The 14,107-nt window shown below is 34.4% G+C and overlaps 1 protein-coding gene across 1 annotated transcript in view; it reads left to right on the top strand.

Moving 5' to 3' along the window:
• The window catches only part of MGAT4A (alpha-1,3-mannosyl-glycoprotein 4-beta-N-acetylglucosaminyltransferase A), a 46,692-nt gene that overhangs the window by 14,838 nt on the left and 17,747 nt on the right, over positions 1–14,107 (top strand). Inside the window, exon 5 of the mRNA XM_044669298.1 lies at positions 7,759–7,834. Coding sequence (XP_044525233.1) covers positions 7,759–7,834 — 76 coding nt within the window. The remainder of the gene's footprint in view (positions 1–7,758; positions 7,835–14,107) is intronic.

Here is a 14,107-nt window from a genome sequence, read left to right as displayed (position 1 = left end):
TCTAGGTGCCTGGAAGAATACTGGACCCCTGGAGAATAGATGTAATACAAAAGTTAGATAAACTTTTCTAATATTTATATGCAATAGTGTCACAGGGTGCTGTTTTGAAAACTTATGTTTGCTAGTCACTGTAAATTTTGGCTTAGGAAAGTGTGCTACCATGGAAAATTTGACCTAAGGCTTATTTTTTTAGATTAAATTTTGTTTTTTAGAAATTTTCTTCCCATCTCCCCTCCACTCATTGGAAAGATAAAAAAGAAAACAAAAAGCCTTTGTAATAGATGCATAGTTAAGAAAAACACATCCCCACATAGGCCATAATCCAAAAATGTGTATTTCATGCTTCTTATTAGTCCATCACCTTCCTGATATGAAGTGGGTAGGTAGCATTCTTCATCTGTGCTCCTTTGGAATCATGAGTAATTACTCTTTTAATCAGAATACTTAAGTCTTTCAAAATGATTTGATTTTACAATGTTGATGTCATTGTGTAAATTCTTTGCCTGGTCTTACTCACTTACTCTGTATTACACTTTACAGGTCTTCCCAGGTTTTTTGAAACCATCTTTCTTACAGAGCAGTTAGTATCCCATTACATTCACATACCATAATTTGTTCAACCATTCACCATTTGATATGCGCTCCCTTATTTTCCAGTTCATTGCCACCATAAAAGAACTGCTATAAATGTTTTTGTATAGATGGGACCTTTTCTTTCTTTGATCTCTTTTGGGAGTAGATTTAATAGTGGTATTGCTATTGCTAGGTCAAATGGTGTGTGTTTTTATAAGAATATATAAATATGAGTTAATCAATGAGAAACCAGCAAGTGTTTGAGCAACTGCCACTCACAGATCAAACTCACAAAGATGGATAGGGTATCAGAGGCAGAGTAAATCTGATAACCCTTCACTACAGGAATGGCAGTTGGGTTTACTGGTCTCTATCAGCTACCTGAGAATAACACGAAGATTAACAACTCACACACTATGGGCCCTTTGAGATAAGAGGAAAACAAACAGGAAGGAAAATAAAATAGTTTAATTGTATTATTAGGGTCAGGAGAGTGGGAGAGGTATGTCTGTAACTAGGAATCTCTAACTGACAAGAACTGGAGTTCTAAGGGGAAGTTTCTCTGTCAACCTAACTTCAGTCAGGCTGACAGCCTTTGGCTAAGGACTAGAGGGAGAAAGCTGGATATTGGGGTTTCTCACAAATGGTCCAGGTCACTTCCTTGATGGCTTTAGGATACCAGGAACCAACTCCTTTCACCACAAATAATCCAAGAGATACCAGGGGAAAATGCCTGCAAGCTGTCCATCAAAAAACAGACACTATCCACTACTAAGGGTTGTCTTGAGAGATGTTGTCTTCACGTTTCTCCAATCCCAAAGATCCCAAGCTCATGGAGTCACTGCTGGCTGGACCTCTGCTCCAAACCCCTCTCACACCAGCACTAACAGTTTTTCTCTCTCCTCCCTCTTCACCTGCATTCCATTCAGAATGTCCATGGCTGACAGCCAAGGTTTTGCCCTTACTTAGCCTGCCTACTAAATCTGCTCTCCTACTTTTAAAGTCTATTTCCCTATTACAGTGTGGGTGGGTGGGTGTGGGTGGGTGGGTGTGGCACGGCGCGCTCCCGTGCACGCACACACACACGTGCGCGCACACACACACACACACACACACACACACACACACATATCTTGCCCCACCCCAAACTATTTGGGCTTAGTTATAAATTTCTTCCCAGAATGGTTAGACAAATTTACAGCTTTAAGAGCAATAGATTAGTGTTGTGTTTTACCATAGACCCTTCAATATTTGTCATTTTCCTCTTTTTTTTTAATCAATTGTTGATCTAATGAGTATGAGGTAGAACTTCAGTTGCTTTCATTTGCATTTCTCTAATCATTAATGACTTGGAACATTTTTTCGTATGGGTATAAACAGCTTTGATTGTTTCTCCTCATGAGCTATTCAAATCCTTTGGCCATATATTATTTGAGGGGAGGATTTTATTTTTAGAAAATTCTTTTACTTATGTATCTTTGAAATGAGACCTTTTCCAGAAAAAATGGCTGCAAAGGTGTTTTCCCAGTTAATAGTTTCCTTCTAATTTACCTGCTTTGGTTTTGTTTGTACAAAACCATTACAAATTTTGTCACTAGATCTTTCCATTTCGTCTTTTGTAATCCTCTCCATTCCTTGTTTAGTCATGAACTCTTCCTCTTCCATAAATTTGAAAGGAAAATTCTTCCTTGTTCTTCTAGTTGGTTTACAATGTGTCCTTTTACATCTAGGTCATATATCCATTTAGACCTTATTTTGGTATATAGTGTGAGGTGTTGACCCAATCTTGATTTTAACCTGATTTCAGTCTGCTTTTCCCAGCAGTTTATAAAATAGTGAGTTTTTTTCACGGTAGCCAGTCTTTGGGTTTGTCAAATACTAGGCTTCTATATTTGTTTACTTCTATCAGTTGTATACCTAATTTTTTTCACTGATCTACCTCTCTTTTTTTTTTAACTAGTACTTAAATGTTTTGATGATTTTTGCTTTGAAGTGTAATCTGGGATCTGCTAGCTCCCCTTACCACTGTTTTTCATTATTTCCGCTTGAGATTCTCAACTCTTTGTTCTTCTGGTTGAATTTGTATTATTTTTTTCAAATTCCATAAAGTAATCACCTAGGTTCATAGATTTCTTTCTTAACCTTACCCATCCCATATTGAGTTATTGTTTGGACATGATTTTGAAGGATTTTTTTCAAAGTCTACCAATCTTATAGATGTCTAGTTTACTTTGAAACCTATGTGCTTCCATATAATAAATATTCTGTTCAAGAAAAGAGTTTGAAAATACTGGATTTGAGCACTTATTAGCATTTCAGAAAATGGAATTGATTGTATTTTAACAGAAAGGAAATTACATGGACAGGAATTACTAATTACCAGTGCACCAGTCATCTCGTATTCAGCTGTGCTGGCAGATCATTAACTTACTAGAAAAATGATCAAAATAAATACAAGATTAGACAAAAGGATAAAGATGAGAAGACATGGAGTGCAATGAAAGCAACTATATAATCAGACCTATTTAAACTAGTTGTATAGACTCAAAAATGGAAATTGGACAAAAGCTAAATATGTTTATTATCACTGTCTGTTAAAATGTAATTGATAGAAGTTAATCATGAAAATGAGAAAATTGATAGAGCCCAAAAGTCCCATTAGCCTATAAGATCATTAATCTCCTTGCCAAATAGACATGTTGCATCCAAAGACAGCCCTGCTATAGAATGCAAATTTATTTACAAATTATTCCAGAAGAGAGTGAGGGAAACTAAGCAAGGATAAATGCCTCACAAAATAATGAAAAGCAGCAGAACAGAAATCATGTCTGCAGAAAGCTTAGCTTAATGTGAGATCTAACTAAATAAGATTTATCTTGAAAAATAAGTTATAAGTTAAACCTAAAAAAGTAAAACAAACTTGCAAAATGAACTGATCTGTGGGTTTTTCTTCTTTTCTCTCTTTTTATCCTTATCAGTAGTGAAGTTCTATCTCCTTTGGACCCTGTCACTATATTCAGTACCTGATGTACTTTGTGAAAAATTGGAGGTGACAATTGAAAAGGCATTCAAGGTTCAATTTCCAAGATATGTTGAATGGGGAAATTTCAGTAAAATCCAAAGAACCACACAGACAATGCTTTTAATAACTGCTGTACCTGTCCCCTCCCTCCCCCTTGCAACCAAAAAGACATCAGTAACTACTAACTGAAATGCCAAATTTTTCATCTCTTCAAGAATAATCAGTATATGTATCAAGCATATCCTTGATGAAAACATGAGAAGGAAATAGGATTTAGCAAATTTTTTCTCAATAAAACAGATCTATCTAGCTGTCTGAGAACTTGAGAAAATATTAATATTCAATTGTATTCAGAATCAACTGCTGTAAAATTCCAAAATGCAGTATAATAAAATAGTAATCATATTTGGTACTGGCTACAAAATAGAAAAGTTTCATAGTGGAACAGATTAAATGAAATTAAACAAGAACTAGATGCCAGTGAACATAGTACCCTAATATTGGATAACTCCCAGAATGCAAAGACTGGAAGGAAGGGCTCCTTAGTTGAAGAAGAATTGCTGAGAAAACTGAAAGGTTTTAGTTTTAGATTAGTATCATATCCTATACCAGTGATTCCCAAAGTGGGCACCACCGCCCCCTGGTAGGTGCTGCAGCGATCCAGGGGGGTGGTGATGACCACAGGTGCATTTATCTTTCCTATTAATTGCTATTAAATTTAAAAAAAATTAATTTCCAGGGAGCTAAGTAACATTTTTTTCTGGAAAGGGGGCGGTAGGCCAAAAAAGTTTGGGAACCACTGTCCTATACTAAAGCTCCAAAGGGATTTGTGACCTAAATGTAGAGAGTTATACCATTTAAAAAAAAAAGGGAAGTTAGGGCAAGAATATTTAACCAAAGGAGACAGAAAATTCTTACAAAAGAAAAACTTAAAGAGCTTTTCAGTATATAATTTCAGTTATATTACAATTTTAAAAACTTAACAAAGAAGTAAGAACAAAATTAATGCAGGTAGAATAATAAGAGAAGCTGTTAATTGGGAGAAAAAATTTGCATCATGTATCTCTGACATCACCAACCAAAGTTAGGGACCAAGAGCAACTAGGTGGCACAGTGGATAGGGTTTCAATTCTGGAGATGGGAAGTCCTAGGTTCCAATCTAGAGACACTTCTTAGCTTTGTGACCCTAGTCAAGTTACTTAACCCCAATAGTCTATCCTTTACCTCTGTGTATGGGTTCTAAAACTGTGTATTGGTTCCAAGGCAGATGAATGAGTGGTAAGGGCTAGGCAGAGTTGACTAGGGTCACATAGCTAGGAAGTGTCTGAGGCCAAGTTTGAACCCAGGACCTCCCATCTCTAGGCCTGGTTTCAATCCACTGAGCCATTTTGCTGCCCCCCAGAAATTTTTTAAAAGGATTGATGTCAAACTGCATATGTTATTTTGATGAAGGTAATAACTGTTGACATTTTAATAGTTCTTTAAGATCTACAAAGTACTTTACAATACATGAGTTCCTTTTATGTTGGTAAAAGACAGTAAGCAGTGTTAGAGAAGCTATGGAAAGTCAGGCATACACATGCACTTTTGTTAGAGCTGTGAGGTGGCTTATCTCCTTGAAATTATTTTGGAATTACCTGAAAAGAACTATTAATACCCTTTGGCCAAAAGATCCTACCAGAAAAGCCTATGACAGGAAGATCCCATTTATACCAAAATAATTATAGCAAACATTTAAATAGCACTTTTCAAGTATGCAGAGTGCTATACTTATATTGTCTCATTTGATTTGACTCTCACTTTACCCATGTAAGATAGGTGTTATTATTAATAGCCATTAAAATATTCCTAACAACACATTTTATAGTGCCCCAGAAAGTGCTAATGGGTTTTCATCAAATGAGCGGTGGCTGAACAAATTGTGGCATTTGACTTTAATGAAATATTCTGTGCTGTAATGAAAGGAAGAGTATGAGGAATTCAAAAATATGAGAGGACATGAATGAACTAATATACAGTAAAGAAAACAACTAGGAAAAGAATTTACTCAGTAGTTACAATAATGAAAATAAAAACCTCATTGAAAGAGAATAGGAATTAGGCTGATGTTTCGTTCAAGGGGAACAATAATGAAATACACTTGCCTCTTCCCAGTAGAAAGGTTATGTATTTGAAATTTTACATTTGTAATCAAACTTGTTTCTTTTGCCTTTTTTTCAATTTGTTTGGCTTTGCTTATACAAAAAACAAAAAAAGGCCTTTGAAACAAGATATATGCTAAACTTTTACTAAACTGACAGATGTGTTTTCAGTGATAGTCAGCAACCCACCCTGAGTATGTGTCAAATTAAGCTTAAAATAAGAAAATTCTATTTATATACATTTTGTGTTAGTAGAGGCTCTATGTAGATCCCAGTCAAAATAATTCCCTGCTAATAGTATGAAATTTCTATTTATAGTTAATTTTATAGTAACTTTGTTAAGTAGTGAAAAAGCAAACCAAAACCCCTTCTAATAGTTCTTCAGAGAAATTTATAACTATTTAGAATAAATTAAGTTAGCCATCTATTATGGAAAAACAAGGGAATTAAAAAGGATTATTTTCTAGACTCCAAAAAGCAGATACATTCATTTGTCTATCAAGATATGTATAGTTTCATTAGTTGCTAAAGAGTGGGAGGAGATCAGTTTTAACTGTATTTGGAAATTGTGTGCTGTTGTCACTCATCCTAAGATGCATCCTGCCACCAAATCCATTTTTCTTGAGCTCTAGTATCTATCCAGCTGTAAGTCATAGAAAAATCATAAGTATAGATGATTTGAAGGGAAATAAAAGATATATGGTAGATGTAACAAGATTGTTGTGTATTACTAATTTTACTTGTTGTGTATTACTAATTACTAATTACTAAATTACTAATTACTAAAGAGAAATTTCTCTTCTTAGTGGTATAATAGAAAAGTAGATGGGCCAGTCAGGTACCAAAAATGAGAGATGAAAGTTGAACAGCTGGTATGCTACACTGATACCTTACATGGTACCATTGAGAGGGAGCCCTCTGTCTTATTGCATAGGATCTCTACAAACACAGAGATACCTGCCTAGACAAGAGTTGTAAAAAAACATTTGAAGGGGGATTTGTGACTTGTATTAGTGGAAGGATTTTTATAGATTTCCTATAAAGAATTTACATAAAGCCATGAATGAGAATTGGACAGAATGAAAATCATGAAGGTGGTGTGATTGGCACGGGTAGAAATGAAATCAAGTCTGTCTAAATATTTAAGTCTAAATATTTAAACCTAAATATTTAAATAATATTTATGTCTAAATATTTAAATACCCAAGGATTCTCACAATGGGACAGGGAGTGTTTAGAATAAGAGTTTTGTCTTTCCGCAAGAGAATCAAAATAGTACAAGGATGTAATACTGTAAATGTGTCTCATTCACAAAGAGATTTTTATATATATATATATAAAATGTAGTATATATATATATCCACAAGAAAAAGGTTCAGATAACACATAGGGAAGGTTGTTTTATTTTTGACTGATTCAGTGCCTGCTTTGGGAATATTTATGTGTTTTTTGTTTGCTTGTTTAAATCCCACACAATCTTAACCTTTTCCCCAACCTTAGGTTTTTGTTGTTATGTAGGTGATATCTTTCCAAGACAGATTTTATAGAGATGATCTTATTCTTTCATAGTCTTTTTTTGAACTTTATTTTGGCAAGCAGTTTAGTATCAGATAAAATTTTCTGACATTATTTGGTGCCTATTCTCTCCAGCTCTCTCACTGCCCTCTCCTAAGTATATAAAAGAAGAAAATCATTGATTCATTTAAGCAAAGTAGGTACACTTTCTTGAGGTGTATTAGAATGTGTACAGCACTCACCCTACTACCCTGCTAACCAGTTATGAAAAAGAAATACTAAATTTATTCTTTGAAACTTTTCAAAAAGTTATGAAAGCACCTTTAAATCCATCTAAACTCTCTTATAGTTTGAGAACTGATTGTGAATTTAGTTTGAGAACTAATTGTGAATTTACCTTGATCCTGATCAGGTAGGCTCTTTTCCACTAATGGAGTAGAACATAAGTACTTTATTAAATTCCATGTTTGATTTCTAATTCATGTTTTTGATGACTTTTTATTTCAGGTGGAGGACAAAGCAAAACTTGGATTATTGTTTTCTTATGATGTATGCACAGGAAAAAGGCATTTATTACATTCAGGTAGTGTGTTTTTTTTTAATTATTTATAAGACAGTTTTGTTAAATGAATCTTTTAATGAAAAAAGTTTTATGAGCATAATCTTGATAAAGCAAGGTTAAAAGCTTTCACAAATGTACAATTTGATTGCCATCTTATAAATTCTAAACTTTCCCAAAGATATAGGTTTAAACATTTAAAAAATTTGAGCCCTCTTTTTATTTGTTAAAATGTCATGGATTTTAAAATATTGTTGATGTAAAATAAAAATGCCTTCACAACTACTAGATTGGGGGCAACGAGGTGGCTTAGTACATTGAGAGGTAGGCCTAGAGATGGGAGATCCTAAGTTTTAGTTTGGCCCCAGACATTTCCTAGCTGTGTAACACTGGGTAAGTCACTTAGCCCCCATTGCCTAGCCCTTATCACTCTTCTGCTTTGAAACCAGTACACAGTATTTATTGATTCTAAGACAAAAGGTAAGGGCTAAAAAACCAAAACAAAATAACCAGTAGTTTGTAATTTATGATAACATAGACAAAGTCTGAACTGAAATTTACCTTTGCTTTAATTTAATATGAATAAAAATAAATATTTTTGAGCTTATGATTGAGTCAATATAGTTAAAACAATTAAAATTTCCAACTTGTATTAGATACTCTCAGCTACCAGAGCAAAGGTATCAAACTTTTGACTTTCACTGACAATACTCTTGACTGAGTCAGTCAAGACCTAATTAAAATGTCATTGGAAAATTTTTAACAAAATAAATAAAAATACAGTAAATCATAGATACTGTTAATTTGTGGTTTTCAAAATATGTGGCCAGGAAGAATCAATTTCTACTCGAGTTTGACACTACTAATGTTCTAAAATTATCACAATACCCTCATTGTAGACTGAAAACTAGGTTCAAATTTAGGTGACTTGGGTTTCAGTTCTCGTTCTTTCACTATTTTGCTCCATGAGATGCAGCAAATGATCTAACATTTCTGGGTCAAGATTTTCTCAGTTGTAAAATGAAGAGCATTAAAGTAGTTCATCTCTCAGATATTTTCTAGTTATAAAAGTAATGAAACCATTCTCTACTTTATGAACAGCTATCCATTTTCATTATGCATTGGTTTTATTCATTTCTTAAAGCATAACCCTGAAGTTTTCAAGGATCTTTTTTTTTTTTAGCTAAGTTTGAGCTACTAAATATTTTTTTATGATAATAACATTGAATTTCTTAAAATGTTTATTATTTCCATTGGTTTTCTCCCCAGTAATCCAAATTAGTAAGATTTCACTATATGAGATTATGAAATAAATTCAGCTTACACTCTTTATGTATCCACTAAATTTTATTGTGTTGTTAAGGCAGAACTTGTGACTGACGCACTTAGTGTTCAACTGTCTTGTCTCATTTAGATAGGTACTATTGGGAGATGCCAAGGGCACCCCAAAACTCTGCCAGTAGGCCCAGAACATTCCCAGAATGAATCCCTTTTGTAATTGTGACCCACTGGTGGCAAAATTTATACAACCACATTGCCCTCATTGTGTTGGATAGAACCTCTGTTTCCTCTCATGAGTAACCTTGCTACCACTAAGTAGATATTCCTGGAATGAATAGCTTGCAGGCTGTAATGTTTTGTAACTCAAGTTTCTCTTTGCTTGTCATCTTCTGCAGAGAAAGCATTAGGCCTTTCTTGTCCCTACTGTTCAGATTCTATATGATAACTGATTACAAATATACTTGCTGTAATATGGAAAGACCACTGGTTTTAGAGTCAGTAATTAGTATATGTCGGTACTATCTGTGTGACTTTAAGCAAGTGACTTTTGGGTGAGTGGATGGGGGTAAAAGTCTTTGTTAAAAGTTTTTTGGTTTTATACCATAGCCATTTCCTCTTGAAATAGCCTCATTGAAACCTTCCTCTTAAAAAAGAAAAAGTTAAGCAAAACCAAACAATAGGAATAACCTTAGATAAAACAGCATATACCAGATTCTATAGTCATAGTCTTCAAACTCTATACTGAGAGAAGGGAGGGGTGTTTTATTATTAGCTCTCTGAGACTGAGATTGCTTATGTTAGTCAACTAGGATATAGTTGTCTTTTAGAGTTGTTTTCATTTATTGTAGTCATTGTATATGTTTTCTAATTTCTGCTTACTGTGCTCTGCAGCTGTTGACACAAGCGTTAGGATATTTCTCTGAATTTCTTTGTTCATAATTTCTTATATTATAGTAATCCTTAGATTCATATGCTACAGTTTATTTAGTTATTCCTCAAGGGATGGGCATCTTACTTTTCTTCCAATATTTTACTACTACAGAATGTTCTGATATTAATATTTCAGTATATAACTTCTGTCTTTGCCTTTATTGTGCATATGAACAATAGTGGAATGGCTAAGTCAACAGATATAAACAGTTTAGTGATTTTTCTCACATAATAAATTATTTTCAAGAACAGTTGGACCTGTTCATAATTCTTTTGATAGTATATAAATATGCCTATTTAATACAGCTCTTTCAATGTTAACTTTCTTTTATCATCTTTGCCATTTTGAGGGGTGGAAGATAAAATCTTAAAGGTTGTTTTCATTTGGATATTTATGATTATAATTATTATTGATTTAATTTTACATATGATTATAGTTCTTTTGAAAACCAGATTTTTTTTAACCATCTGTCTCATAAGTCATAATTCATCTGATTCTTGGCCTTAAATATTTGCATGAATTCTTATATATCTTGGATTTTTTACTTTCTCATGGAAAGGTTTTCTCCTACTTGACAGTTTTTCTTCTTTGACTAGCTGCATTGATTTTATTTGGAAAAAATTCATAATTCTATATAATTGGAATGTCATTATATTTTATGATCACTTTGATCCCTTGTTTGTTTAAGAATAATTCCTCAGCCATTGTTGTGAAAAGTACCTCCTTCCATTCTCTAATTTTTGTTTTTGTCTTTTTTTATATGTTCTTTTGGTTCTGTATTGTATATCCAATTGGGAACTTATTGTTGGTATATCTGCCAAACAGCAAATATTTCAGTACCTACTATGTAATTTAAACCAGTGCTAGGTTTAATATGCTGATATAAAACCAATTTTTAACCAAATTGCTTTTTCAGTTCTAATAGTATTTCTCATTAGATTGGGAGTGTTAGGTTCATTAAGCTTTGAACTACTATATTGGATTGCTTTTGCATCCTAGTGCTTTAGTCTATTTCACATAAGGTAAATGCTCTAAACCAGGGGTCGGCAACCTTTTTGGCCGTGAGAGCCGTACAGTGCTCACAGTGCGCGCTCCTGTAACAGCGTGTGAAAAAAAAATTGACTTTATGGCTCCTGCAGAAAGAGCCATACGTTGCCGACCCCTGCTCTAAACTCTGCCCCTCATTTCCTACAGACATCACATGAAGTATGTTTGGTTTAGGTGATCTCTGAGGTCTTTCCCAATTTCCAAGTCCTATGATAGGATATATTCTCATATTTTACTTTTATCATCTCAGGCACCAGATAGTTTAATGATTATAAGCCTGTTCTAATAACTCATAGATTGAGAGGCATCATGGTCTATTTAATAGAGTCTAATTCGATTTACAGTTGGGAAGATCTCTGCTAAAATCCTGCTTTTGATTCTTACTAGATGAATGACCCTGGGAAGTCCACCTGTTAGAGCTAAGTAAGACTTCTCAACTGAATTATAAAAGAGTGTGGTCTGCCCCCAGGCACTCTACCTACAAAATCACGAGCCTTTGACATAGTAACCTAATAAGTGTTCATGGTAGCTTGTCTGTGAGCATTATACATTTTGTTACTTTTCACTGTTGGCAGTAATCATTGGGATTCTTCGAGCCTGTTGTGTACCTGTACCTTTGTGGAGCAAAGGGACCTTAAATTAGGTTGGGGTCTCTTATTCTTTCCTTTATGCTTTGCTAGTTTTAGTTTACCTTCCCTTCTCTTCTCAGTGGCAGTTTCCAGTGTTGCCTTCTCTTTCCCTGATGATTGGCTAGTTAAGAAGCCTGGATTTTTTGGAAAGGATTTTTTCTTAATATTGTGACACACAGGGTCCCCAACATAAGCCAGTCAAAAAAAAAGTATTATTCAGGATGCCTCTGGATCATTGTTTGGTTCTGGAAACCATAATTTAGAAAGGACAGTAAGAAGTTCAAGTATATTCTGAGAAGGGTAATTCAAAGTAGTAAGGATATTTTAAGCTTTGCTAAATGGAAGTTGTTTGAGGGAACTAAATATGTTTTTACCTGGAAAAGTGGAAAATTAATCGTGACTTGAACGTTACTTAGAAATATTTAAAGGACTTTGTTAATGTGGGAAAAAATTAGCTTTAAGATACTGTGTTCCAAAGAAGATTAACTGTAAGTCATAGAAAAGTAAGTAATGATTTAATGTGAGGAAGAACTTCTTAATAATTAGAGATATTCAAAAATTTAATAGGCTGCCTTGTTAAAGGAACATTCCTTGCTACTTCCTACTTAGGTCATTTCTGATTCCTCAATTAATAGGTTGCTGAATTCTATCTCCTCAATACATTTTCTTATCTATGTACATGTTATACATAGTCCTTTAGTAGAAAGTCATCTTGAAAAAGGAATTTCATCTTTGTCTTTATATCTGACAGTATCTTGCTTATGAGGGGAACTTAATGTCTTCTGTGTTTAAAAATTTTATTGATGCCTTTTGTACTTATAAGTTATTTCCTAATATTTGCCTGCATATTAGTCTCCCTTGTAGCCACAAAGGGGCACAGTCTCAGTTCGGGTTCCTCAGGGGAGTGGAGTGAGTTTTCATTCATTTATTGAACCTGTCCCCTGTATTGCCCCAATTAACTGTATTTTGACATCATTCTAGAGGTAGATACATGTCCATCAGTTAGCCATATGCTATAATTTTGAAGATACCAATTACCATGATTCCACAGGACTAATAATGAAGCTTGATATCTGATTGATAAGATTCATGGTACAAAATAAGACATTTAAGAACATGATTAGTGAGGGAAATTTTATTTTTGTTTAACTATACATATAGAGCAAATTTATTTTTTCTTATTTCCCCCTGATAGTATAATTAGTTGGTGAGAAGAAGAGGAAATATTTTTAATTAAAAACATTCTTTTTCTTAAAAACTGAGCTCAAAAGCCAGACTTGGTTGTACACATCTGTAATATGAATCTCCAAGGAGTCTGGAGCTGTTGGATTTCTTGAGTTTGGGTGGGTGTCTGCACTAAGTCTGGTATCAATACTTGGGGTCCTTAGTTTGCTTAAGGAGTGACAAAGCAGGCTGGGTTGGAATTGGTTAAAACTCCTGTGCAGGGGGCAACGGTGGCTCAGTGGACTGAGAGCCAGGCCTAGAAATAGGAGGTGCTAGGTTCAACTTTGACCTCATACCTGCTACCTGTGTCACTTAACCTCCATTGCCTAGTCTTTACTGCTCTTTTATCTTGGCACCAATGCACAGTATTGATTCTAAGAAGGAAGGTAAGAGTTTAAAAAATATTGAAAAATAAAACTCCTGTGTAGATCAGTAGTAAGACCTGGCCACTGAGTATTACCAGCATTTCCAGCCTGGATGAAATAGACTCAGTCTTTTTAATTTAAAAGACAACAACAACAAAAACAGTTGAGATCACTCTACTGTCTCTAGGAAGTCTTTTCCAGTTTCAGCCCCTGCTAGCTCCCTTCTCTTAAATGCTTCTTTCTAGCCACTTAGTATTTGCTTTTATATATTAATTTGTCTATTTTTTGTCTCACCTCATTGGGCCCATTTCTGCTTTTTTGTGTATGACTCCAGTGCTTAGCACATAGTTAGCACTTAATAGCACCTTTAAAAAAAAAAAAAGAAATTATATAACATAAACTGACTGTTCTATTCCATTCCCAGATCCAGCCCCTACTGAAGACAAAATTTCTAGGCTCAAGTTCATCTGTCTCCCTTTCCCCCTTCCCTTCACCGATTTTTCCTCCTTCTCCTCTCTTCCCCTTCCTCCTTATCTCTTCCTCTTTTTTTTCTCTCAGTCTAGGAATGAGAATTAACCCAGAAGTTAAGTGTACTATTTTTAGATTTCCAGTCTCCCCATGAAAGCTGGAAGTACTCATAGAACTCACAATCATGTAGTGAGAGCTCAGAGTGGAAAGCCTGTTGTGATTCTGATTGTAGTAGCTGTGCAAACTGAACAACTAAATGTCAGCTCTAGGATCCTTCCTCAGGATATAGAACTAGATTAGGCTTTGGTCTGCCCTATAACCCAATTAATGGTAATGGGGTACAGAGCATTTT

This window comes from Gracilinanus agilis, chromosome 3, assembly GCF_016433145.1.
Source record: "Gracilinanus agilis isolate LMUSP501 chromosome 3, AgileGrace, whole genome shotgun sequence".
NCBI lineage: Eukaryota > Metazoa > Chordata > Mammalia > Didelphimorphia > Didelphidae > Gracilinanus > Gracilinanus agilis.
Note: the sequence above shows the minus strand (reverse complement) of the source record. Positions and strands in the feature narration are given on the sequence as shown.